The sequence below is a fragment of the Eublepharis macularius genome, chromosome 5 (assembly GCF_028583425.1).
Source record: "Eublepharis macularius isolate TG4126 chromosome 5, MPM_Emac_v1.0, whole genome shotgun sequence".
Classification (NCBI taxonomy): Eukaryota; Metazoa; Chordata; class Lepidosauria; order Squamata; family Eublepharidae; genus Eublepharis; species Eublepharis macularius.
Window position 1 is genome coordinate 97,884,029 of NC_072794.1, and position 27,646 is coordinate 97,911,674.

General features: G+C 43.9%; 1 protein-coding gene across 1 annotated transcript in view; it reads left to right on the forward strand.

Annotated features, from left to right (window-relative positions):
• The window catches only part of TESK2 (testis associated actin remodelling kinase 2), a 93,983-nt gene that overhangs the window by 21,982 nt on the left and 44,355 nt on the right, over window positions 1-27,646 (forward strand). The window contains exons 3-4 of the mRNA XM_054980233.1: window positions 15,050-15,171; window positions 16,496-16,544. Of these exons, the coding sequence (XP_054836208.1) occupies window positions 15,050-15,171; window positions 16,496-16,544 (171 nt within the window). The remainder of the gene's footprint in view (window positions 1-15,049; window positions 15,172-16,495; window positions 16,545-27,646) is intronic.

Genomic DNA, 27,646 nt, shown 5'->3' on the forward strand with positions numbered 1-27,646 from the left:
CCAAATGCACTTTCCCTCAACAACTTGAACACCTAATCTGAAGAACGGCTCTCTTGTAGTTCATTTAATTGACTATAGTTTTCATAGTGCTCTGAATCTTGATGTATTTCTTGCATGGAAGTATTTTAATGTAATTTATAATTGTGTGGCTTCCTAGTGAAAAAGTAATAAGCTGCTGTTGTGCAGTGAATAAGCTAAGATCCTGGGGGGGGGGCATAGATTTGAATCCGCACTTCCTTTCCTTTCAAGCTCCTTTGATCCAATCATCTTGAACAGTGGATAAGGAGTCTTTATTTCATTAAGGAAAATATAGTGGAGAGATACTTGACCACAGCCAACATAGTCTTTGGGGATATATCCACCAACAGACGGGAGTATATTATCTTTTGATACAATGGAAGATAATTTTGTTAAAATAGGAGCAATATCATGAAAGCTCACTGAGCTTATCACACACTCTCAACCTGACCACCTGCACAAAGTTGTGGTTATGAGAGAATGGAGGAAGGGAGAACAATATTTTAAGCTGCTTTGAGCCCAAACTAGGGAGAAAAGAGGGATATAAAAAATTCAAAATGCATGAAAATGCATAAAGTTATTACAAGCCATTGTCTCTGTTCTAACATAGCTTTTAATTTTAAAAGCACTATTGGCTGTGTGAAAATGGCAGCTTTGATATTTTGCTAATTTTTAGGCATACAAATCAGCGTTCTATTGGTTCAAATCCCACTACTGCCCTGAGTTCAGCAGGTGGCCTTGGGTAAGCCACTCCTCTGAGCCTCGGCTATGTTGTGGGGATGATACTGACTTTTTTCACTGCTCTGAGTGGGGCACTAATCTGTCTAGAAGAGCAGTATATAAGTGCAGCTGTTGTTGGTGATGTTATTTATTATGTAGCAGAAGGTCAATGTGTTAGTAATTTTTTAAAAAAAAAATTAGACAAAAACCTTACCAGAGATGCAGTTTGATGGGCTATGTCTCGTTTGTCGGGGTTCCCTGCCTGTACAACACATTTGTATTTAGTTGACCTGAGCTCAATACTAAACTAGTAAGCATCAACATAGAAAACCTTCCTCCGCAAAGAAAGGCTGGGTTACATATGACCTTTAGATCCCTTCTACCTTTCTATTTCATAAGTATTTTTATCAGTTCATAACTTGATTGCTAACAGCAATCAAAATCGTAAATGTGCTATTGTTTATATATTTAGAAACTCAAAGGTCATACGATTAAATGTAAATGTTATCTTTGCAAGATGCCAATATGATCCCCCTGGTTCTGAAGGTAAGAACGTGAAAAAGAATTCCAGGCTTGTCTTGAAACCATTATATGTACATCTGGTCTAAACTTTTTCCTAATTGCAGCAGATTACTAGTGTCTATAGGCTGGATCCAGCCACCTTTTCCACCAATGTAAAAGAGAGGATGGAGTCCTGTTTGGCTACCCAAAAGGCCATGATGTGGTTCATGGAACCTGCATGAACAAAAGTCATGTGTGTTGGGGGACTATAATAAACAGAAGGAGGATTTTTTAAAACCTAGTGAAAAAGCTGGCTGAATCTGACCCTGTTTCTTTAACACACACACATCCTGTAATCTAGAACAATATCACAAGAGTTCTAGAGAGGTTTGTGCATTAATTAATTTGCCTTGTAGAAAAGCAGAGTAAATTCCTTTACAGCCCAATCCAAAGGCCCCACTTGGTGCCTGTACCCGGGTGTGGGCATAGCATGGAGCTACTGTGCTGCTCCCTGTGGACTGTCACAGGAGAGCCATGTCGGCACTCAAGCCCAGCAAGGTGTGGTGTGGCTACTGCCAAGAGTCCTCACCCTGTTGTTTCCCTGACCACCTTGCCAGCACCAGCCAATGGCAGCACTGCCCCACTGACAGGCATGTGAGGGGCAAGCAGTGGTATTTATTTTGATTTGTATTCCGCCCTCCCCGCACCAGCAAGCTCAGGCCTGCCCATTGGTGCAGCCAATGGGCAGGCCATGATCCCTACTTCCCAGTGATACCACCTCCCCCCCACCAGGGAGCAGGCAGCTGGGGACCACGCGCCCCTGAGACCAAGGCACTGACACTGGGGCGCCCAGCCAGGGGATGTCACCCAGTTGAGCACTGGGTGGGGCGCGTGGCCCACACCAGGGGGCCAGGTGGTAGCTGCAACCTGCTGGGAGGTGGGCACAGCTGGGAGAGAATGCTCCTTGTTGCCCTGGCAATGCTGGCAGAATCTGCCAGTTGGACTATGGCTACAGGTGACAGCACTGTGGGTGGCAGGGGAAGGCATAGCCAGTCTGTGGGCCAAGCTGTATCTTCCATCCCCAGCTGCCAATGGCACTCCCCCGTTCTGCAGAGAGCAGGTGGACAGAGTAGAAAGACCCCCATGATAAGATTTGCTGCACCTCAACAGACACATGCCTCCAGAGAAGGTGGGTGCAGACAGGGCACCCGCATTCTCACTCACCTAACCCCCATTTCTGACAAGGGCCAGGCTGACAATTGAAGCGCCGCTCACTTGCAAATCCCCCCTTTGCCACTGCCCCGAAGAACATGCTCCTCTCCTTGAAAAGTGGGACTGAAAGGCGGCAGGAACTGGCACTCAGAGGCCAGCCCCCCAAGGTCATGGAGGGGCAGCTCCATAGAGGCAACCAAGTGGCGGGTTCTGCAACGACTGATGGGACAGCCCATTGGTAACCGTCCATGAGACTGGGAAGACCATTGGATGTGATGGGAGCAGTGAATGCCCTTCAACTTACAGGGGCTTCATCAAAACACGTCACCATATCGAGAAAGTATGAAGAGAATGCAGAGTACACCTTGCAAGTCATGCTCCAGTGCCAGGAAGATGACCCCAGAGTGGAATGATGGCCTGGAGAACCTGTTCCGGGGGCTGCCATTCCAATCCCCAGTGCAAAATTCCCATGGTACATCCCTCCCTCTGCAAAGAGCAAAGGGGAGAGTCGTCTGGCCTCATGGTGGAGGAGCACTCAGGGATCCCAGGATGTCACTCCACATGGCCTCAATCCCCACATGCAGAAGTCCTCTGCCTGATTTATCAGACAACAGGGGAGCTGTTGGAGAAGGAGAGTCCTCCATGACACCCCCCCCCCCCGTACACACATGGGCTAGGCTCCCAAGTCCCACCCTGCTGCCTGTCATGGACCTGAACTGGGGAGGGAAGTTGGCTGAGTTCAGAGTCTCCATGGTGCCACCAGACATCTACTCCTTTGGGCAGCAGAGCCACTCAAAGGCACAGAGGCACCCGGTACCCCTTTGGAGCCACCCCACCCATCCCAGCGCTGAGTCAGACACTATTTGCCTTGAAGTGTAAAATGACAGTCAACAGGGGGTCAACTGTCATGCAAAGACAAGCAAACAGACAGGGAGGTTTTTCAACATGCACTTTATTAATCTGCAAAAAGTGAATGGGATACCTGGAGGTGCATCACACCTACGTCCCTTGGCCAGGAAGGGAGTAGAGCCTATTGCACAGCAGTTGGAGCAACACGGTCTATTTTCACTGCTGCCCTTAGGCAGAGATGCAGGTGCCTGGGAAACGGCTCTCTGGGCTAGGCTTCAGTGACAGTCAAGGAGGATCACCAGAGGCAGGTACAGTCATGCTCTGTGGCCTCCCTAATGGGTCGCAACCAGTCTAAAAGGGAAACAGACACATGTGTGGCAAGGGGAATGGCCCTGAGCAAGCCCCAACCTGGTTTGTGACATCCTGGGAGGGTGTTCATGGTTGGGGGCAGCAACCAGATGATGCATGCTGCTAGGGCCGGTGCCAGGGTTTCTGGTGCCTGAGGCGAGATACCTACTTGCTCCCCCCCCCGGGGGGGCTAATCAATTTTCTAAAAAGAAAAAATGTAGGAAAAATGAAAAGCACAAAACCTGAAACTTTTTACATTTTAAATCTAATTTTTATTTCTTAATTTAAATTTTAAATTTTTTAAATACGTGTGAGAATAACAACAATCTTTGTTTTTCTTATTGTGAGCCAAAAATCTATTTTGTGAGCAGAAACAGAAACTTGCATTGAAGTTTTGAGAACACTTCCTTTTTTTTGTGTGTGTGTGTGTGTGTAAAAAAGTTTCCCGCTCTCTTTCTTCCCACCTCTCTCTGAACCCAGAGACTCTTGGCAGTAGAAGGAGGGCTTCTCTTACAAGGGCCTGCTTGGAGGAGAGAGATGTTTGGAAGGGGGAGACTGAGCTGAAGCCTTCTCTTTCTCTCCGACCCTCTCCAAGCCTTAAAATATTGATCACCTTTGTCAGAGATCCCTTTCGGGAACTACCCTCCATGCTCATCCTTCTCCCCCACCCTTGGGTTTGAAGTGAATGGCAGCTGACAGCTAAGCATGTGGTGTATAAATATTGAAATAAACTATTGGGGGAGAGGGGAAAGGTGGGGTGATACATGTAAACTAGGGAATGAGAGAAGAAAGGTGATAAAGAGGGGGCGCAGTGCAGGGTGCTGCTCTGCTGGAGTGAAGGGTGAGCAGCATTGAGATGGGAGAAGGAAAGGGAGAAGGGGGGAGGAAAGTAATAGAATTTTAAAAAACAACAACTTTAAACTCAACAACAGTGATTTGCTCCTACCTGTCGCACAGGGACTGAAAGGGAATTGTGTGTGTCTCACCTCACTTCTCCTTCCTCTGTGGCGGTGCACGCACAACCAGCCACTCTTTCCACCAAAAGCAGCCACCCCCCAAAAGCCTGAGGAAAGGTGAGAAGTATAATTGATGCCAGCTGGGGACGGGGGAAGGGATGTACTAAAAGGAATGACAGGATTGCCCATTAGAAATAATGGGAGAGGCTTGAAGGCTCATTGGAGAAAATGGGAGCCAGGAATGCCAATTTATTTGCATGGGCTCCATTGAAATGCATTACAATACAAAGTGCAAGAGTCCAATAGTGAAGCTGTGGCTCATGAAAGTTCATACCCTACCACAAATTTCGTTAGTCTTATAGGTGCTACTGGACTCTTGCTTTTTCCTGCTGCTACAGACAAACATGACTACCTATCTTGATCTATCAACACAGGCCCCAGAGTGGAATGACAGTCCCTGGGAGAAGAATCAGTGGACTGGGACTGGAATAGCAGTGGGTGTGGAATGACAGGGAGTGTCATGCCAGTCCCAGAGCACTGACCTATTCCCAGGAGCAGTCGTTCCACTCTTTGACCTGTCATTCCAGTCCCTGAGCACAGGTTCTATTCCTAGAGGCTGTCATTCCAGTCCAAGAAAACTTCTGCTACTCCTAGGGGCCATCATTCCATTGTGGTGCCTGTAATTCCCCTTCAAGAATGCTTCTCTACTACCAGGGGCTGTCATTTCAGTGTGCAACCTGTCATTCCTTCCCAGAGCACAGATTCTGCTCTGAGGGGCTGTCATTGCACTTTGGGAGTTGTCATTCCAGTCCGAGAACACTGCTGCTCCTCCCAGGGTCTGTCATTCCAGTCTGGTGCCTGTCATTCCAGTCCCAGAACGCTTCTTCTACTCCCAGGGGCTGTCATTGCACTGCACTCTGGGGGCTGTCCTTCCAATCCCAGAGCACTGAGCCTATTCCAAGGACTGTCATTGCACTGCACTCTGGGGACTGTCCTTCCAATCCCCGAGCACTGAGCCTATTCTAAGGACTGTCATTCCACTCTGAAATCTGTCCATCTTGTCCTTGAGCACAAACTCTAAAGCTAGGGACTTTCATTGCACTCTGGGGGCTGTCATTCCACTCCCAGAGACCTTTATGGAAAATCCATTCCACATTGTCTTTGCAACTTTTTTTGTGTTGTGATGCATTTCAATGGAGCCCAGGCAAGTCAATTGGCATCCCTGGCTTCCATTATCTTCAGTGGGCCTTCAAGCCTCTCCAATGGGCAATCCCACTGTCATTCCTTTTAATACATGGGGGGGGGAGCAAGGAAGAAAGAAGGGAACAAGGAGGACAAGAGGTCAGATGGGAGCTTGCAGCCAGCTAGAGTGTCTCTTGCGCCCGGAAGCTTCGCCGAAGGTTTAAATTGAGAGAGAGAGAGAGAGAGAGATGTCCCCACTGATGGGATGAACTCAAAGCTCCTCAGGCACTGGCTGAGCAGGAAGACAGGGCTGCCCTTCTGCACTCCAGAAGACATGCCTTGTGCCAAGAGAGGAGAATTCCTGCGCGAGTGCCCAGGAGCGCCCACACTGCAGGGAACTCCGGTCATTGGGGGGCCGTCATGGTGTCTCCTTCAGAGTTCAGCGCCTCAATTGAAGAACCGGCCCAGCATACCGCTCCATCAAGGAAATACCATCATCTGCTTGGTCTGCTCCTGTGGCCACTTGCAGTTCTGATCCTGTGGTGTGCCTGCCATTGACAGGGAGTTAACAAGAGTGAGCAAGCAGTCACCCCAGCCTCAGCTGCCTTCTCTCCCCTGCCTGAGAGGGGAGTCCGGCTGAGGGTGTTCAATTGGAGCTCCAGCATGGGCTGCCAGAATCCGCCCACCCCGTAACAGCTGGGCCTAGCATGGCTCCTTGGGTGTTTGCCTCTTGGGCAGACATGGTCCATGCAGGCTTGCGGGCAGCGGCCATGTTCTCTCCCTGGCAAGCCTCATCCGCGAAGGTGGGGCGCTTGTGAGGGGAACGGGTAGGCTGGTGTGAATTAGTGAACTGGAGCAGCTGGTTCCCCAGCACCTTCTTACCTGTTGGTGTGCCCTCAGCCCTCCCTGAACTGGGACTCCAGATAACCTGCAAGGGAACTTGAGTGAGGTCATAGGTACCATTGGCAGAGGTTACGTAGGGTATGTGGAGGATAGATTGGCTGCCAGGGAGGCGACTTGGCCACCACGAGCGGATTATCCCCATGATAGTTGGCATCCTGTGCTCTGCTGAGCTGCTTGGGCGGGGCCAGGCGTTAGGAGGGATGAGCAAGTTTTTCCTGTACAATGGGTGCCTATGTGCTGCACTGCCGTTTTTCGCAACACTGGTTTTTGCCACTGCAGGAGGCATTCCTGGACCCGGAGTGTCTTTGAGAGCTGACTGCCTCCCCCTCTGGACTGCCCCTCCAGGTGCCGGTACAGGGATTTACACCATAGCTGGATGCCAGCAGGGGAATGTGGGGGAGTGGTGCTGTGGCTGGGTTCCCACGTAAGGAGGGTTATGCCAATGTTGTTAGTTGCCAAAACCCAAACTATAGAGTTGTCTGTTGAAGAAGTCTTGGTAGAACGTATTCAGATTTTCTGCCTTCAAGTTTTGTTTGTCACCATTATGATTTGTTGAAGCAGTATATAAACATGAATGAGTTGGATGGAAAAGGTCCAAAAGTACAAGAGGAACAGGATTTGAGACCAATAGCATCTTAGAGATCTGCAAGTTTTTCAGGGTGTAAGCTTTCAAAAGTCAAAGCTCCCTTCTTCAGATATCATCTGTGTCAGGTTCAGAATGCTTTCTTGTATGCCTTTGCTTAACCGACTCCATTCTTAATCCTTTCAGTGTTTAAGTGCTCTCTTCACAGGTGCCAAGGTTCCCAGGCAGCTATCTCACAGAAAAGGATTGTTTTGGCTACCGATGTTCCACCATGAACCGGCCTTGAAGAACTTTCGCTTTCCTAACTTCAAAGGGGTTGTTTTGAGAACTGTGGGGGGAGGTTGGGCCTGCTGTGATCTGTTACTTTGTACCTCATGCTTTGCCTGTCATTGGTAACAATGCATATGTACCATCCTGAATATTGTATTCAGGCTAGTGGACTATAATGAACTAATTCTTCAGTAAAACCCTTTTGGAAACAATGGACTGTTGTCTGATTGCAGAAGGTAGTCTGGAGTAAGGACATTATCTAGCCACAGTTCTGACATTTTGTTACCAATCACCTTTTCCAATGCCTAAGCCGGATCAGACGGACTCCAAAGCTGTCCCAGTCAGGGATCCTTTGTTTGACCCGTATGCCTCTCCCGGCTCTCAAGGTTTGGAACCTCAAGGACCTGTACCGCAAGGAAACAACTCCTCGGTTACTACGCTTTATACCCTCGCTCCCAGCAGTGCAGATACCCGGCCCAGAGCTACAGCCGAACCACTGTTTTCCCTGCCCACTTCGACGCAGTGGGGCACGAGACCAAGGGAGACGAGGGAACGAAGGGCCAGCACGATGTTCACGCAAACGCAGCTGGATAGCTGGCGCAGTTTGGAGTCTATACCCGAGCACGCCAGTAGCCGACCGTGGCTTTACTGGAACAGGACGACCGAACAAACGGAATGGGAGACGTCCCGCCGTGGCGCCCTGAGCTGGGATTATGCGGAAGTCACCCCGTGGTCGGGGCAACAAGAAGTAAGTGAGCATCAATGGGTGCAGCTTCAAAGCCGAACGATTGCAATCGACTCTGGAATATCGGCAATCACTGGTTTGGCGAAAGGGATCTTAGCCGCGAGATCTCAAGAAGAGCAAGGAGTGGAAGAAATCATACCTGGTCTACCGAGACCAGATACTGAAAATGTGCCCACTTCGCAAGCTACTGGTTATACGGAACAAGAGGAGGAAAATCCTGATAGAGTGCAAGTTTTGGAGACCAGACTAGCAAGCATGGAAGAAAGCTTAGCCCACGCAGTCCACCTGCTATCCGTACTCGTGGCGGGGGACGGTGGTCGTGAACCGCCAGCTGGTCTACCAGACATCAGCCAAAGTTTGGCTAACTTGCAAGATCTTTTGCCCCGTCCGGAGGGCCCTATCCAACCGTGGCCGCAACAGCCACCAGAAACGGGGGATGATGATTCTGTAACCGGGGAAGGACCCTGCCCCGAAGACCCGTGCCCAGGAGAACCCCGTCCTGAACAACCGATCATACCAGATGCCGACGGAGCCGGCGCAGGAGGGGGAGAACCGAGTCCAGAAGACCCCTGCCCCGTTCGTCCTATCATTCCCGCTGACAGTGGAAATGGAGGAGGAGGTGGGGAACCAGGACAACCGCTGGGGCCCGCTTCCCCTATAGTGCCTCCACCCACGATCCAAGCGAATCAGCCTCCAAGCCTCCCGAGGGGAGATGCACCGTGAGCTATCCCTGGGACGAGCAGAATCGGAAGAGGTACTGTTCCCAGGCCTCATCAAACGCCGGGGCCGCGGGGGGCTACGGCGCCTCTCCAACCCATCTCTCCCCACCCATCCCCGTTGCAACCAGCACCCCAAGGGCCGATTCCCGCCCCTCTTGTGCCAGTGCCTCGAGGCCCACCGCCGGCGCGGCCGGCACCCTTACGGCCAGCGCCGCTACAACCCGCACCTAGAGGGCCTCCCCAGCCTCTTCCGCCTCTTCTGCAACAACCTCAACCTTATCCTCAGCAGCCTCCGCCGCAGCTACCACCAACACCACAACAGCCCCCTTTACCCAACAACACCAACAACCCACGGGCCAAAGGCGCTCCTCCGTTCTCATCCGAGGAAGCCGAGGGGCTGGATATGCTACTCGTGGAGCAAGAGATGCTAGATGGCAACAAGGGTTGTGTCTGCAGTGTGGCCAAAGTGGTCATTTTGCGGCGCAATGCCCATATCGGCCTGTGCAAAGACCTCTACTCCAACTAAGACGCCCAGCCCCCGCAGCCTACCCGGCGCCACCGCGCCCTACTCCAGCTCCCAGAACAGCGAGAGGTAGAGGAGCTTCTCGGAGAAACCCTCCCGAAAGAGGATTAGAATTGGAAGAAGTTATGGAATATGATCCAACAGCCCTAACGGGGGGGGGGGAGAATCCAGAGAGTCCCTCCTCGGGAAACGAAATGGATCTGTCGTAAAAGGACCCAAACGGCAGATCAAACCTCAGTCAGTTCCGGTTTCGAACCGACCCCACGGGTCCATACTCTTCATACCAATAACTTTGGTGAATCCTGACAAGAAAATGCACATCCGTGTGCAAGCCCTAATAGACTCGGGCTGCTCCAGAGACATTATTGCACCAGCCCTAGTAAATGGGCTAGTACTTCCTGTGAAAGAATTGGAAATACCTGTCATTTTTGAGCAAATGGATGGCACTAACATGAATCCAGTCGGATTTCGGATCGCGGCGGACAATTCGTTGCCAACTTCTGGCAGGAGCTTTTACAACTGCTGGGCATTGAACAAGGTTTAAGTTTAAGCCATCATACGGAAACCGACGGACAGACAGAAAAAACTAATCAGATATTGGAACAATTTCTGCGCTGTTACATTAATTTCCAACAGGATAATTGGTTTGATTTGCTCCCCTTGGCAGAGTTCTCCTACAATAACAGCGTACACGCTTCCACAGGAGAAACTCCCTTCAAAGTCGTCTATGGCTTCCACTTCAAACCATTCCCGTTTGAAGCGCTCCCCCCTCCTACTACAGTTTCCAAGGACGTCACCGAATGGTGGGGGGAAGCAGCTCACCAATTGACTCAAATTAGAAAACACCTTATCAAAGCCAAACAGGATTACAAAAAGTACGCCGACCGCCATCGTGCGGCGGAATGGGATTTACAACCTGGTGATCTTGTCTATCTTTCTACAAAGAATCTGAAAGTAACCCAATCCAGCCGCAAGCTAGCGTTAAAGTTCCTAGGACCTTTTCCTGTTCGCAAAATAATCAACAAAGTGACTGGTGCCTTGGATTTACCAAAGAATTTACGCCACGTGCATGATACCTTCCATGTCAGTCTGTTGAAAAAAGCTCCCTCTGCAGACCAGTGGCACACCCGTGCCCCTCCAAACCCAACTTTAATTGATGATCAAACCCACTATGAAGTTCAACAAATATTGGACTCTAAACTAAAAAGGAATCAGCTGTTTTACCTTATCAGATGGAAGGACTTTGATTCTGGGTTTGATGAGTGGGTGAATTCTGTACATGTTCATGCTCCTAGATTAGTTAAAGCGTTCCACTCTCGCTACCCACATAAACCTGGGGGAGAATCATCTTAGAGGGGGCAGAATGTCAGGTTCAGAATGCTTTCTTGTATGCCTTTGCTTAACCGACTCCATTTTTAATCCTTTCAGTGTTTAAGTGCTCTCTTCACAGGTGCCAAGGTTCCCAGGCAGCTATCTCACAGAAAAGGATTGTTTTGGCTACCAATGTTCCACCATGAACCGGCCTTGAAGAACTTTCGCTTTCCTAACTTCAAAGGGGTTGTTTTGAGAACTGGGGGGGAGGTTGGGCCTGCTGTGATCTGTTACTTTGTACCTCATGCTTTGCCTGTCATTGGTAACAATGCATATGTACCATCCTGAATATTGTATTCAGGCTAGTGGACTATAATGAACTAATTCTTCAGTAAAAACCTTTTGGAAACAATGGACTGTTGTCTGATTGCAGAAGGTAGTCTGGAGCAAGGACATTATCTAGCCACAGTTCTGACAATCTGCAGGTTATCTGAAGAAAGGGAGCTTTGACTCTCAAAAGCTTATACCTTGAAAATCTTGTTGGTCTCTAAGGTGCTACTGATCTCAAATCCTGCTGTTCTACTGCAGACCAGCATGGCTATCTACTTGAAACTAGGTACAAGAGAGGGCATCATTTCCCTCAGTTTTCCCCATCCACTAGGAGCAGCATTTCTAGTGACATCTTGGGCTGCAGCAAGATAAAAGAGGCAGGGAAGTTGAGCTTCTGTGCAAGGAATTTAGGCAGGATTCAACCCAATAAGAGGAGGCTAATATTCTTTCTTCAGTATTGCAGAATATTGAATGGTAGCATTCAAAGTTTTTTGAAGGTTGCTTCTTGGCTAAAAGAGGAATTGTAAAAGCTTCCCACTGCCACCTCGTCTGCGTACATTGTAGAAAGCACTAACATTTCTCACTACAGGGTATGAAGCAAAGCTTTGGTTCAGGAAGCCCAGTGGCAGGATAGTTATTTTTCTCTCAAATAAAATCTTTTTAATATAGTGGTGCTAGTAACATGTATGCTTTTCATTAGTATACCCTCGCTCTGCTTGCCAATGTCTTGTTGCTGTTGTCTTGCATTCTTTAAAACTTTCTGTGGGGTATAGTATTATGCTGTATTTGAAGTACAAGCATGACAAAAATGTTAGAGGAAAATACTGAAGGGAAAGGGAAAATATTCCTAGGTATTAAGCAGGCTTTGTTAAATAATACATGTAAAGTAGCCGGACTATAGTTTCAGAAAAATGAAACATTGCTAACTTTAATAAATCATTCCTTCCTTTATGCAGCTGGAAGACTTAAAAATGGAGTTTTAACTTGGTGGCTACAGCCAGCGGTGTGAGTTTCCTGGAAAATTTAGAATTTTACATAAAATTTTCTGGTGCCGTAAATAAAGCATGAGCTGACATTGTATGTTTATTTTGACATATTTAATAAACAAATTGGAAAAGGACCACCTGTTAACTTTATGTATCAATAGCAACAAGTACTTGCACTGAGATACTTGTTTAAATTTTTTTTAATGTGGTTTAAATGTTTTCTTCCAAACTTCAGTAGAAATTTTTATTGGAATAATTCTTGTAAAACTTAGAGACAAAATCCTAAGCACACTTTCCTTACTTTGTTCGAACTTAAGAAGAAAACGAAAGGCATGGAAAACTGACAGTAACTTCAGCACACCCAGAGAGCTGTTCATGATATGCTGTGACTGGCCACTTTGTATTGTGGAGTTAAAAGGAGAAGGCTGCATCCTACACCTTTCTTTTTATAATTCCGCAACAAAAGGACTAAACTGATCCTTTTTTTAAAGGTGGGAATTAGTAGATCCTGAAAATATATTGTTATAATGTTAATGCTACAATCTAGCAATGCCATTTCTTTAAAAATGTGGAAAAACCCACAGAAGTAGAGAGGAAATGGTGTCCATGTGGGATGAGGCCAGGAAAATAGTTCTAATGTGGCTGGGGCTTGTGAAAATGCAAACTTTACCATACAGTGTCCAGAGACACCTTGACTGCAGTCTTATTGAAGGCATCATACCAAATTACGTATGGAAAAGATTGGAGCAAGACAGGGAAATGCACAAAAATAAGAGGAATAGAGGATGGCATCTGTGTGGAAACAGCTTGCCACTCTGTGTAGCATTACTTACTGCCTTCATATCAGATCGGTGATCACAATATTTGTTCCGCCATGTGAAGGGTTATAGACAGATGTTTGCTTCTCATTTGCTCTGCACAGCCAATCAGGTTAACTCATTGCCTGATTTTTGTGTATTTAGAGTTGTATATGTAGTTATGGTCTTTATCTCCCTACTTCTGTTTTGCAAATGAATAAAATGTTTTCTTTCACAAAATTCCTAGGGGATGATCTTCAGAAAAACAATTACTACACTGAAACTGCTACGCTTGCCAAATATGTATTGGCAATGGCATCCATCCATCTTTGTTAAGTTCTTGAAACAATTAATCAAATCTTTAGAAATGGGAGATTTTCTGCAGCAAAATAATGTGCTGGAAAAATTCCCGTTCTGCATATGAGGCTGCAACATGAGAAATGAGGTAGGCTGAAAAAACAAGAATTGTAGATTCACATTCTGTTTTACAGCAGCCTAAACTGCTAGAATAGGACTAGTCTGCATGTTGCCTTCATTAAGTTGGCAGAGATTAAAATGGTATTTGCATAATAGATTGCTATTCTGCTTTAAAGTATACAAGGTGGATTAATTCATTAATCCATTTAAAATATTTGAATAATTGCTAAGCCAAAGATGCTTGAAGCGATATACGGAGACCGACCACAATAGCATTATGAAAACAGCAAAGCTTCAACCAATATAAAACAGTTCAATTAAATGACTGATCAAATCAAACACATGGAAGCACAGTAAAAAAAACACCACTGCATATATAAAACTATATAATATCTATTCTACAAACAAGGCAGTACCACTGAAAAGGTGCTGACTGCCACCTGATCCGTCATAGAAGACCAGGGGCTGAGATGCAGACCTTAATTGGCAAGTAGGTTGATACAAGAAAAAATGATCTTCAGCTATCCAGATTCTAAGTTGTTTACGTCTTTGAGTATAAGATCCAGCACTTTGAATTGTGCCTGCAAATGAATTGGCAGCCAATGAAGCTCTTTCAGAACTAACGCACTTTTCATAATGAACCAGTTAGTAATCTGTGTGGTACTAAATGAAGCTTTCTGGTCATCCTTCATAGACCGCCTCATGTTGAGCATATTATAGTAATCTAACTTGGATGGCATCGCAGCATGAGTAACTGTTGCCAAATCTCTTTTCAAGGTAGCACACCAAATTTGAATAAATGACACAGACAGTATAGAATCCTTTATCATTTACGTTAATGTAAATCAAGCTGTGAATATTTTCCTTAAGTGACCATGCAACCCATCCAGGGCATGCTGGCTCCTTAACCCCTGACTAGCACTATTATTGACTAATAGCACTTCAGTCTTGCCTAGACTGAGCTTCAGTGTGTTGGATTCTAGTCCAATATCACCCCAATATTCAGGATATTCACTTGCTTGGTTTTGTTGTTAGGAAGAAATAGAGCTAAATGTGATCGGTATATTGGTGACATTTCATTCCAGATCCCACCATGATCTTTCCCAATGATTTCATGTAGATGTTAAACAGCATAAAAGATGACATTAAACCCAGCAAGATACCATGGGATTAAGCAACAGCCCTCAGCAGGAACCAGGTAGTCAACTAGGAACAGAACCAGGAGACTGTGGCTTAGAAAAATCATAACACGCAGGCAGTTTCTAGAGTCCTCTCTTGAACTTGCAGTCTGCAGACCTGCGTTTAGACATATCAGACCACTTATAAACTTGGTATAAGGAGAGGAGGAAATACCTAAAAGGAAATTAGGTGGAGTTTCGTCATACTGATAGTTTCAGTTTCATAAATTAACAGACTACTTGTTATGAGCACAAAAACTAGGAAACCCTCGTCATATAAGCAAATACATCACTCTGAAGTCATAAAAAGGTTATTAAAGATAAAAATAGGGATGTCATACTTGCATACTTGCTATGTTGTCATATTTGCATACTACAGAATATAATAAACTGTTCATGACTTGTTAAGCCCATTACTGCTCTCCTTGTATTCCACTTGCTGGAAGATCACTTTTGATTTATAGCCTTCACGTGCCTTATTCTTTTTGATTGATTTTTTAGGTGCGGCACAGGGTGTCTGATCAAGTAATGGCTTTAAAGATGAATACACTAAGCAGCAACAGAGCAAACATGCTGAAAGAAGTCCAGCTCATGAACAGACTTTCACATCCAAACATATTAAAGTAAGAGAATGTGCTCACATGTGTATTTGTACACTTGTGGTTGTCCGAGGGACTACAAATGAAACTTTTATTTCTGACCTTAACTTTTCTTGTTCTTTCGAGCAGTGGGGAAAGGTTTGAAAATATTCAGTTAGTATCTCTTGAAACTTCAGAAATCAAAGGCTGTCTGTCCTTCCCTTTTAATTCCTAAACCCGTATGCATAGTATTCTAAATGCAGTGACAGCATCGATCTATATAAGGATATTGTGATACTGGCTGCTTTATTTTTTATCCTTTAGCATAGAACTTGTCTTACATCACTGCTGATGCACACTGATTTAACGGTTTCATTGACCTTTCCATCACAACTCCAAGATCTTTTTTTCTGTTCAGGGAAAGAGGTCACACACCCTTAGTATATATGTCAGGTTAGGATATTTTTTGCCTCAGTATGCATCAACTTACTGAGCCTAGACACCACACAGGATTATGCCCAATATTACCTTCCTGCTGGTTGGAATAGTTAGTTGTGGAACCAAAGCACAGCTATGTATGACATGTTATCTGTGTCACAATTTTAACACGAATTACCCAGCCTATATGAAGGTAGAGGTGCCCATTATTACAGCTTTTTTGTTTTTCTACAACAGACTGGTAGTTACCAATGGAAGGAGGCAAAAGTGACAGTGGAGAGGACAGTTCAACTAACTCAGGCCATGACTTTTTTTGCTAGGTGACCTCATGTGGTTGCTTATGCTTCATATGCAGAGAACCAGTCCTGGACTCACTGACTGATTCATAGAGGTGTATCAAAGTTGGGCACTTCCACATGATCTTAGAAGTTAAAATAGCACACAATATTCCAAGATAGTTTCGTTACTAGAAAAGGCTAGAAAGTGTTCATTTGTCTATCTCTTTACTCAAAGAGGAGACAGGAGATATACCCCATAATTTTAAACACTTCCATGTCACAGAGTTGAAATTTTGGTATGATCACTAAACATGCTGATAAGAGAAGTCTGAAAGCAGACCTCCTGTAGCCTGTTTAAAAACTGATAGTTTGCTTCATAACAGAAGATGGCATTCCAGCACAGGCAAGCCAAACTGTACATTGAGATTGTAGGGTTTCCATTGCCTCATCACACATGAATTAGGCTTAGATTTGAGAGGAGTAGTGGCCATAAACTTGTGTTTATGCTTGCCAAAGTATTATGTTTTGTTTCCTGGCATCGAAAATACTGGAGGGAGAGGGTGAAGTAGCAACCATAGTGTAACAGGATCAGATGTACTAAATTCTAGCATAAAAGTTAATGTGTGTTTTTCTCAGTTGTTTTCTCTTTTTAGGTTTATGGGTGTCTGTGTACATCAAGGACAACTGCATGCACTTACTGAAGTAAGTACCAAACTATTTGTGGCTTGTCCTCTTTGAACTAAACTACTTGTAATCATATTAGTATTGCTCTTATGCAAATATTAATTGTAAGAGTTCCTGAACAGAGCTCTTGATTTCCAATTACCCATTCCTAATTGGATCAAATATTATGTACCAACTCACTAATTGAACCATCATCCGCTGTTAATAATTTAATAATAATTCCTACGGTTATTTAAAAAAAAATCCTGAGGACTTCTTGGATACCATATTTAATATTACTGTAGTTTCTGTTTTGATTTAATAGGCATCCTTACCATGCTAGAATGTATAGGATAAAGTGTATATTAAGAGCATGTATGTATTCAAGTAATTTAATTCTCATAATTTATTTTATGTATGAGATTCGCGGACACAAGGAAGTTAATGCAGATATACGCCATTCTCCTGACAACCTGCTCGCTAGCTGAAAACTGAGTTATATAAACTCGTGTAGTTTGGTACTCTTGTTAAACATCCACTAGGGATGTGCAGCTGAATTTCAATCCAGTATTCGGGATTCGGGAATAACATAAATGTTTGATATTCCTGAAATCTGGGTCAGATTCTCAATGTAGGTCCAGTTCAAACGGGGAATACTAAATATATCTGGCCATTATTTCCTATGAGGAAAACTATCCATGAGCATTTGGCATCACTTGTAGTGATTTTCCTTGCCTCCAGGGGAGCATTTTTTTTAAGTAAACCAAAAAATTTGAAGGAAACTTTGTCCTGCCAGTCTCACAAGTTTCAGGAAGATTGGACCCAGGAGTCCAATTCTGTGGACATCTGAAAAAGATGCTCCAGCCACTCTACATTGTTTCCTATGGGGAATACATTTCCAAGGCTTTCCAGACAAAGAAACTTTAAGTGAAGGGACAACATCTAGCCAAAAGCTACTTCCCAATGCAAGTTACAGTGCAAACTGAACCAACAAAGCCCTGAAGCAAGGAAGGACGCTGTTGCAACTAGGCATAGATCCAGAGGAATCAGCAGTGTTCGTCTGTAGTAGCAAAATAGTAAAGTGTCCAGTAGCACCTTTAAGACTAACCAACTTTATTGTAGCATAAGCTTTCGAGAGCCACAGCTCTCTTCATCAGATGCAATTAGTGTCACTCAAACAAGCCAGGCAGGCAGAACCCAGGGGCAATGCAAGCATAATAGAACCAATACCAGACTATAGAATTCTGTCTGGGGTCAGAGGCTCAGCCCCTGGACTCGCCAGGAGAAGAGGACGGGAGACAGCAGTGCGGCTGCCCAAGCCAGCATCCTGGCCACAGGCCCAGAGAGCTCAGGGGAGGCAGCTCAACCCCAGCCAGCAGGGAGTGAAGAGGAAATGGAGCCAGTCTGGCACCTCGCAAGTGGAGAAGGAGACAGCCAAGCCGTATTACTTGGAAGGGCCCTGCTAGCCCCATCCTGCAAAAAAGGATGAGAGAGCAGGGAGGGACTGGAATGAGAGGAGGGACACCTGGGAGCTTCCCCAGCTGGACAGCATCTAGCCCCACCCTGCAAGAAAAGATAAAAGAGCAGGGAGGGACTGGAATGAGAGGAGGAACACCTGAGAGCATACTCAGCTGGAGGGCATCAGGAGCAGTCCTCCCAGGGCGGGGAAGCTGCCTGGGGTAGGAGGAAGTCTGGGAGGAAGGGAGGGGGAAGCTGGAGGAAGCCCTATAAAGGCAGGCTCAGTAGAGAGGTCTTGGTGGGTTGTGTAGGAGTGGTTGTAGGTGGAGAGGAGGAGAGTGAATGTGAGTATAAGAAGGAGAGAGAACGGAGAAGGAGGAAAAGGATGATACTCTGTAGAGAAGGGAGAGTAGGCAAGAGGCCAACCAGGTGGAGGGGTGGATGAGAGGGCGCGAGGGTGAGGTATAACCCCCCCTCCGGCCACAAATCCGACACTGGCTATGACCCTAAAAGCTGTTCCCCGGGAACCCTTGACAGACGCACAGAGCAACAGGGCCACAACTGAGTCGAGGCAAGGCCATTTACCTCAGACCTCTGCCTGGCGCAAGGGCAACCCGCGCAGCTACACCCCAGCTCAGGGGGGGCAAGGTGGACGCAGGAGAGCCCCCGCCGGGCAGTAAGGCGTCAGGCGCAGCTATGCCTGGGTGGGAACCTGAAAAATCCAAACGGAACCAATGTCAAAAAATCAAACTAAAGCAAGGAAGGACACTGTTGCAAGCACAACAGAACCAACAACCAATATCAAACCCTTACTAGACAAAAGGAGCAAAGGGGAGAAACCTCACGAATTCACTCATTCCTCTTCCCTCCAGCCTCACTCCCCCTCCCCTGGGGAAAAAGCCTCAGAAAGCTTTGGAAAGTTGGAGGGAAGAAAAGAGCTTACAAGAGCAGCCAACCAGCTTTGAAAAAGCTATAACTGGTTTTGCTGAATAAACCTGAATAAATTTAGGTTAATCTGGCATTGATTTATTCAATATTCTAATTTATTTGGAATTCTCCAATGTTATTAAGTGTACCTGGATAATATTGAATCTGCACCAAATACCAAATTGAACACCTCTAATATCTATGACTATAATTGATTCTACTGTTGTTGAAAAACAATCTCATCTATTTCACAGCTCTCCTCCAGAGCTGTGTTTTTAATTACAAGCATATTTTACGTTCTGCATACTGTTTTTTTAACACAGCAAATGTAGGTGTTTTTGTTGTTTGGGTCTATACCTTCTTTTAGAGTTATACTCACGTAGCTGGGATTCCACATTTTGTACCTATAGTTCAACCACTGTGACTTCCACATTGAATGGCTTGCACAAGATATCAAGGGCATTTGTTGGATATTGCCTACGGTGCTGTGTGGTGCAGTTAAGCACATCCCCATATACCTGTTCCATTTTTATTAATTACTTTTATGATTTAATTCTAGACATTTATATCTAGTGTTTTCGTACTTGCCTGCTGTGCAAAGTTAATGGGTTGGACCCTTCCACTTTGTACTGCTGGCAGTGGAGACACTTCTTACACAGTTGTTACAGACATGTCTCTGCTGATTGAGGAGGCTCTAGTGTTAGCAAACTGCTCCTTTTATAGGGGAACAGAATGATAGAATTCAGTTAGGAATTGGAATATTTATTTAGACCTATTTTTAAGAAAAATAAGTGAAGAACAGCAAGACTGTCCCTGTCTTATCTTCATCGATGCATGTATGGGATACCGTGCATTGTATCCTTACCTGCCATTGGTATCTTCTACTACAGTAAATTTTAGTAATGGTGGTTTTTGTTATTTGTGATTATTTTGGCTTTTAAAAATATTAGCAAATAAAAATATTAAAAATATTAATATTTTTAAAAATATTAGCTTATTTCTCAATGTGAGAGATTCTTTGCCTATCTGAGGATCTAAAATCTTTTATAATGTGGACCTGCTGTTCTTTCATTCTGCACAAGGGAGCTCTGAATAAAGTAGTTAATATTCTTTCCTGGAGAATAGTAAGTCAGACATTTTGATGGACAGGCTGGCTCCCTAGTAGAGAGTAGATAGGCTATTACTTAGTTCTTGGAGCTTGTGGTTGTGGACTCCCTGTAACTTGTTTCTTATCAAACAGTATCTTATCTTCTGGAGTGTTTCTTCTAAGGACCAAGTCATCACACGTTTCCTTTCTCCACCCTCTCAGAGATCTTTCAAGAGCATCACATTCTACAGTGTTTGTACATAGGGAGAATTTCTTTATAGGAAAACATATTTTTGTGCTGCACTTAACCAATGGTAAGTATGTATAATGTATATAATCTCTCCATGTAGGAAAATTGCAATGTGTGAAGGTGACTATGGAGTAATTCCTTTCTCTGGGCTTAACATCTCCAGAGAACATGAGTGATTTAGAGTATTTGTGTTTAATATTGGCGGGCACTAACAGCAAAAACAAAGTAGATGAAATGAAGAAGCAGAAAATTCAAAGTTGCATTCCCACTCCAAATGCAATTTTAGGATGTATCAATAGAAGTAATAGTATTGCAAAGTGATACTACTCTGCTCTGGTTTGACCTCACTTGTATTACTGTGTTCAGTTTTGGGCACCACAATTTAAGAAGGATGTTGACAAGCTGCAGTGTGTTCAAAGAAGGGCAACAAAGATGGTGAAAGGTCTGGAGACCAAGTCCTATGAGGAAAGGTTGAAATTGCTGGGTATGTTTAACCTGTAAAGGAGGCAGCTGAGAGGTGATATGATAGCCCTCTTCAAGTATTTGAAGGGCTGTCACATAGAGGATGAAGCAGAGTTGTTTTCTGTTGCCCCAGAGGGTCAGGCCAGAAACAGTGGGTTAAAATTAAGTTTTCGACTAAACATTAGGAAGACCCTGACAGTTAGAAAAGATTCCTCAGTGGAACAGGCTTCCTCAGGTGGTGGTGGGCTCTCCTTCCTTGGAGGTATTTAAGAAGGGACTAGATGGCCCCCTGACAGCAATGATGATTCTGTGACTTAGTATGAATGTATGCAGCTTGGGAGGGGGGGGCATGAAGGAATGGGCCGGTGATAGGCTTTTGGGGCCCTTTCTTACCTGTCCAGGAAAATACCAATTGCCACTTTGGGGTGACAGTTGACTGGGTATCCTGGAAGTTTTTTGCATTCTTCTGGGCATAAAGCAGGAGTCACTGGGGGGAGGGGGGGAATGAAAGGGAGGAGATAGCTGTGAATTTCCTGCATTGTGAAGGGGGTTGGGCTAGATGACCCTTCGGGGTCGCTTCCAGCTTGATATTTCTATGCTTCCTTCTCATTCCTTCAGCATTGTGTGTTCTAAAATCCCTTTTCCATTGAGTTCCTAATAGTATAACTGGAGAAGTTGATCTTGTGAATTTTAGTTTGTTAAAAAATTTAACTATAGCATATTGTATACTCTTTATTTCAGTCATTTATTTGCTTCCTTTATACACTGCTTTCCCCCCAGCAGGAACCCAAAGTGGCTTACATTGTTCTCCTCTCCTCCATTTTATCCTCACAACAACCCCAGAGGTAGATTAGACTGTAAGTGTGTGACTGGCCGAAGATCACCCAGTGGGCTTCCATGGCAGAGTGGAGATCTTAACCGAGGTCTCCTGGATCTTAATACCACATTCTAACCACTACTCCATGGTGGTTGTTGTGGGGAGGGGGGGTGAAATTCACAAGTGGCTTTCCTACTAAGAAATTCGTTTTCTTTAGGAAAATTAAATAAAATGTACAAACAACACGTCTGAAATAGTGGAGAAATCCTGAGATGATATTGTTCTTTAGGGGGAAATGGTAAGATCTAGCCTCTGCTTAAAAACCTCCAAAGGAGAGCCCAGCATCTTCTGAGGAAGCCTGGTCCACTGAGGGACCATTCTGTCAGGAAGTTCTTCTTGATGTTTAGCTGAAAACTCTTTTGATTTAATTTCAAGCCATTGGTTCTGGTCTGACCTTCCGGGGCAACGGAAAACAACTCTACACCATCCTCTATATGACAGTACTTGAAGATGGTTATCATATTACCTGTCAGTCATCTCCTCTCCAGGCTAAATATTCCGGGCTCCTTCAACCTTTCCTCATAGGACTTAGTCTCCAGACCCCTCACCATATTCATTGCCCTCCTCTGGACATGCTCCAGCTTGTCTATATCCTCCTTAAATTGTGATGCCCAAAACTGAACACAATACTCTAGGTGAGGTCAACCAGAGCAGAGAAGAGCGATACCATCACTTCTCGTGATTTGGACACTATGCTTCTGTTTATACAGCACAAAACCACATTTGCCTTTTCAGGTATCATATCAAACTACTGATTCATGTTCAGTGCATAGTCTACTAAGACCCCTAGATCCTTTTTGCACATACTACTGACAAGACAAGTCTCCTCCATCCTATAATTATGCATTTGATTTTTTCCTTCCTAAATGCAGAACTTTGCATTTCTTTGTTGAAATTCATTTTATTGGTTTTAGCCCAGTTTTCCAGCCTGTCAGGATCATCCTGTACCCTTACTCTGTCTTCGACCTTATTTGCTACCCCTCCCAAATTAGTATCATTTGCAGATTTAATAAGCATTCCCACTATTCCTTCATCCAAATCATTTATAAAAATGTTGAACAGAACAGGTCCCAGGACTGATCCCTGAGGAACTCCACTTGTCACTCTTCTCAAAGAGGATGAGGAACCATTAACTAGCACTCTTTGGGTGCTATCTGTCAACCAGTTACAGATCCACCTAACAGTAATAGGATCCAAACCACATTTTACCAACTTTTCGACAAGGATACTATGTGGAACCTTATCAAAAACCTTACTGAAATCAAGATAAACTATGTCTACAGCATTCCCCTGATCCAGCAAGGTAATAACTTTCTCAAAAAAAGAGATAAGGTTATTCTGACATGACTTGTTCTTGAGAAACCCATGCTGGCTCACATCCACAACCATTCTTTATAAATGCTCAAGGACTGACTGTTTGATTATTTGTTCTAAGTCTTTTCCAAGTATAGATGTCAAGCTGATGGGTCGGTAGTTACCTGGATCCTCCTTTTTCCCCTTCTTGAAGATGGGGACAACATTTGCCCCCCTCCAATCTTTTGGCACCTCACCTGATCTCCAAGAATTCTCAAAAATAATGGATAAAGGCTCAGAAATTACATCTGCGAGTTCTTTTAGTACCCTTGGGTGCAATTCATCTGGCCCTGAGGACTTAGTTCCATTTAAAGAAACTAGGTGTTTACGTGTACTACCTTTATGCTGATTCTATAACTCCCTTCCCCCATCATGTGTTCTGCTATTGCCATGTTGAGGAGCACCATTTCCCTCACAGGAGAAGACTGAGGAAAAGTAGGAATTGGGCAGTTCTGCCCTCTCTTAATCATCTGTTACAATTTTACTTCCCAGTCCCTGCAATGGGCCTACCATGTCCTTGCTCTTTTTCTTACTTTGAACATAGAACCCTTTTTTGTTGTTTTTGGCATCTCTTGCTAGCCTAAGCTCATACTGAGCTTTAGCTTTTCTAACATTCTCCCTACAAGCATTGGTTATTTGTTTATATTCATCCTTGGTTATAAGGCTTTCCTTCCATTTCCTAAATGAGTCTGTTATTTCTCAATTCATTAGAAAGATGTTTATGAATCCACTGTGGCTTCTTTGAGCTCCTCCCATTTTTCCTTCTCATAGGAATCATTTGTATTTGTGCTTTCAACATTTTGCTTTTATGAACCTCCACCCTTCTTGAACTCCCTTCTCCTTAAGCATTTCTGATCATGTGATTCTACCCAGCATAGCTTTCAGTTTGTTAAAATTTGCTTTCCTGAAATCCAACCTATATGTCTGACTACATCCAGCTTTTCCCTTCCCCAAGACTGTAAATTCCAAAATTACATGGTCACTGCTACCCATGGTGCCCACTATCACCTTGTTAAGCAGTTCTTACCTGTTGGCGAGTATCAAGTCCAACATAGCAGAACCCCTTATTTCCCTCTTTACTTTCTGAAAAATGAAATTGTCAGCAAGACAAGTCAGGAATTTATTTGACCTTTCATTTTTAGCAGAGTTAGACTTCCAACAGATACCTGGGTAATTGAAATCTCCCATGACTACTGCGTCCCATCTCTTTGTGAACTTCGTAATTTGTTCTAGGAGTTTCTTGTCCAAGTCCTCTGCTTGGCTTGGTGGTCTATAGCAGACCCCCACCATAGTATCACTATTATTTCTTATTCCTTTTATTTTTACCCAGAGACTCTCAACTGAATTTCCATACCCAGATACATGTATTTTCTCACAAGTATATACATCCTTTACATATAATGCTATTCCTCCCTCCTTCCTTCCTTGTTTATCTCTTTTGAACAAGTTGTATCCCTCAATCCTAGTATTCCAATTGTGTCATTCTGCCAAGTTTCAATAATGCATATTATGTCATAGTCCCCTTCCTTTTTTAGGACCAGGTTCCTCCTGCTTGTTTCCCATACTCTGTACATTAGTAGAGACATTGGAAGCCATGAGTTATATGCCCTGAGGTTTTGTTTCTGTGCTTTAGGTGATAAAAGTTATAAACTCTTATCATTGTCACCACAACTTTACCTTCATTTCATGAAGCAGAAGAAATGGTATAGGAGTCTGTATGGTGAAAGGGGTGAGCTGGCAAAGTTGAGAAAAGAGTCCCCCTGCCACCTTTTCTTTGAATGGAAGCAATGGCTGCATGAGGTGTTTCTTACAGAAAAAGGGACAATTGCTAACATACACCCCCCCCCACACACACACACACACTGAAGTGGGGGCAGGTGTTCATATTGGGGGGAGGAGGGCAGATAGATGAAGCTTTCCCAGCATAGCTGTCCCTTCTGAAGGAAATCGTTGGGTGGAAACTCCATATTACACAATTAGTACTGAATCAGGCCGCCCCACGTAGCGTGTTAGCACAAAAAGAATACCTTTTTTTTGATGTCATCTGTAAGCACTGTGATAGAAGAGTCATGTTGCAGTAACTGCATATTTTGGCATGAAACTCTTTTTGGCTTGGCAGTTTTTTGTTTTCCTAAGTGATGTGGATATTCAGTAGTGAAACCTCTTGAGACTTTAATGCATATTTCATGCATTTATTTTTAGTAACTGCCAAGGCCTTTTGAGAAATTTGAACTGAGCTCGGCACTTGGTCTGTAAAAATAGAAGACATATTTTTCTTTCTTTTATATGTGAAGGTTTTTCCTGGGTGTGTGTAACCTTTTTGGTAGTGTGTAACTTGAACATAAATTTTGTTTTTTTAAAACACACACATACAGTTTTGTGTGTGTATAATATAAAAATAAAAGTTGGAGCCGTTTGTTTAAATTTGCCTTGCTGAATGTTTCTCAACTTCTTATGTTGGCTAAATGACATCTTAAAGTCACAGCCATCAAAAACTACAGGATAAAGAAACTGGAAAACGTAAGTGCTGTCTAAATTCAGCAGTCAGCGCAGTAGGCTGAACTATCTCTGTTTAAAAAGAACCATCACAGAAGTGTACACATCAGTGTATAGTTCTGTACTCCTGTTCTCCTCATACCATGTGACCAAGCAAAAGCCTAGTAATAATGTAGATCTAGCAGGTCTGGCTTCCGTTGGTGTTAACATACCTAATAAGATTTTTAAAAGTTTTAAAATTTCTTTTGATTATGAAACTCTTGAAAGATGAAGTTTCTGGATGAGACTATATTATATAGGATGGTGAAATCAAAGCGCAATTTGCTTGTAATAGTTTGAGGAAAATGTTGATTCAGTGTATGGCAGTGGTCAAAAAGGGCAACCTCCATGCTGAGCATTATTAGGAAATAGATTGAAAATAAAATGTTCAATATCATAATGCCTTTCTAGAGAGATTTATGATGCAGACTGACTTGGAATACTGCATACCGCTCTAGTTGCCATATTCAAAAAGGTACTGCAGAAGAGGGCCACCAATATAATTAATGGTTAGAACACCAGTTTTGAAAGGCAAGACTAAGAAGTTGGTCTTTTCAGTCAGAAAAGCAAGATGAAATAACACAGAGGGTTATAAAATTATGCATGGGGTGGAGAAAATGGATACGAAGAACCTTTTCTCCTTTTCCCCATAACTCTAGAATTCAAAGACAGACATTTAATAAGTACTTGCATTGGAGAATTCGTTACCAGGGGATGAAATGATGGCTACTAGCACAGATGGTTTTAAAAGGGATTAGACAGATTCACAGAGTCCATCAATGGCCACTTTCCTTGATTATTAACACATCCAGAGACAGTAAAATTGATCCGTGTTCGGGCGCAGAGGCCATGGCCTCGTTCTGATACTGCTCCCAGAGATACTGCTAGCCCTCCGAGGAAACTGGTTGGCCAGTGTGTGAAACAGGATGCTGGGCTAGATAGGCCAGTGGTTTGATCATCTGAACTGAAGGCACTCTTCTAGAAGTCAATCAAAGCTTCTTCATATTTGCCTTCAAGTCTAGTCAGTTAACTCCCCTACACATTCTCTCTTTGCAAGTCAAATAGCTCACTCTTGTACTTTAGTGTGCCATTGTTCAAGCTTTTAAAGAAAAGGGGGGAAAAAAACAGAAACAAGGTTCAAGTAGAATTTTAGTGTACCTAAGTAAAATCTTCATATTTAAAAGCCACATACCAGTATCTGAAGAAGTATCCAGTTAGTTATATGTAAGATACTTTGGACTTGTTTCTTGAACAATGCCCCCAACCCTGTAGAAGAGCAGATAGGTTTCAAAATCAAGAACTGGAAAAACAGTTTATAATATAGCATGGGCATCTTGTTGTTTCAAGTAAAAATTCTACAAAGATAGAGCAACATCAGGGGCTCACTTGTAGTAGCTCTGATTATTCCAGTCCTTTTAACAACAAATAAAACCCAGGTATCAAGCAAACCAAGACTTAATTTGAGGTGTTCCAATTCATTTTCTCCCTTACAAGAAAAATCCAGAAACTTGGTCTTTATTCACCCTAATTTCAGATCATTTATGAACAAATAAACTGTCCATTTATTTCTTTTCTCTACTTCCTGTTAAACCAATTTATATTCAGTAACAGCAGTGCGATTTTTTGTTTTTAAAAAGCTCCAATAGTCATATATAAAGTTGTGTCAATTCCCACCAATTCCCTCCTTTCTAGGCAGATCCCCACTGAGCTGCTCTTTCTCTAGCTGAGTGGGGTGGGACAACACATGAAAGAGCCCTGGAAAAAGATGCTGGTACTCAATACTAGTGAGTATCTTCACAAAAAAGCCCTGTATAAGATGACCTGTTCTCTTATCCCATGACTGCTAAGTTTACTCAGGAGTCTTAATGAAGTAGGACTTCCTTTTGTAGAATCCTTGCTGATTTTCCTTTGCATGCTTAATAATTCTATCCGTAACATTTTCTATTAATTTACCCAGAACAGATATTATGCTAACTGTCCTGTGATTTTCTGACTCTCCATTATACTCCCTTTAAAAAAAAAATGGTGCTGCATTCTCTGGTAGGGAGGTTATTTTTGCAACAAGATCAGACTTTTCACTTTTGAGCTCTTTAAGGACCTTCAGTTTATGTCATCCAGGTCTGGAGATTTATTAATTTCTGATTTGCCCATTAGGCTTAGAACTTCCTCTCATCGCTTCTGTTTGACTTGTT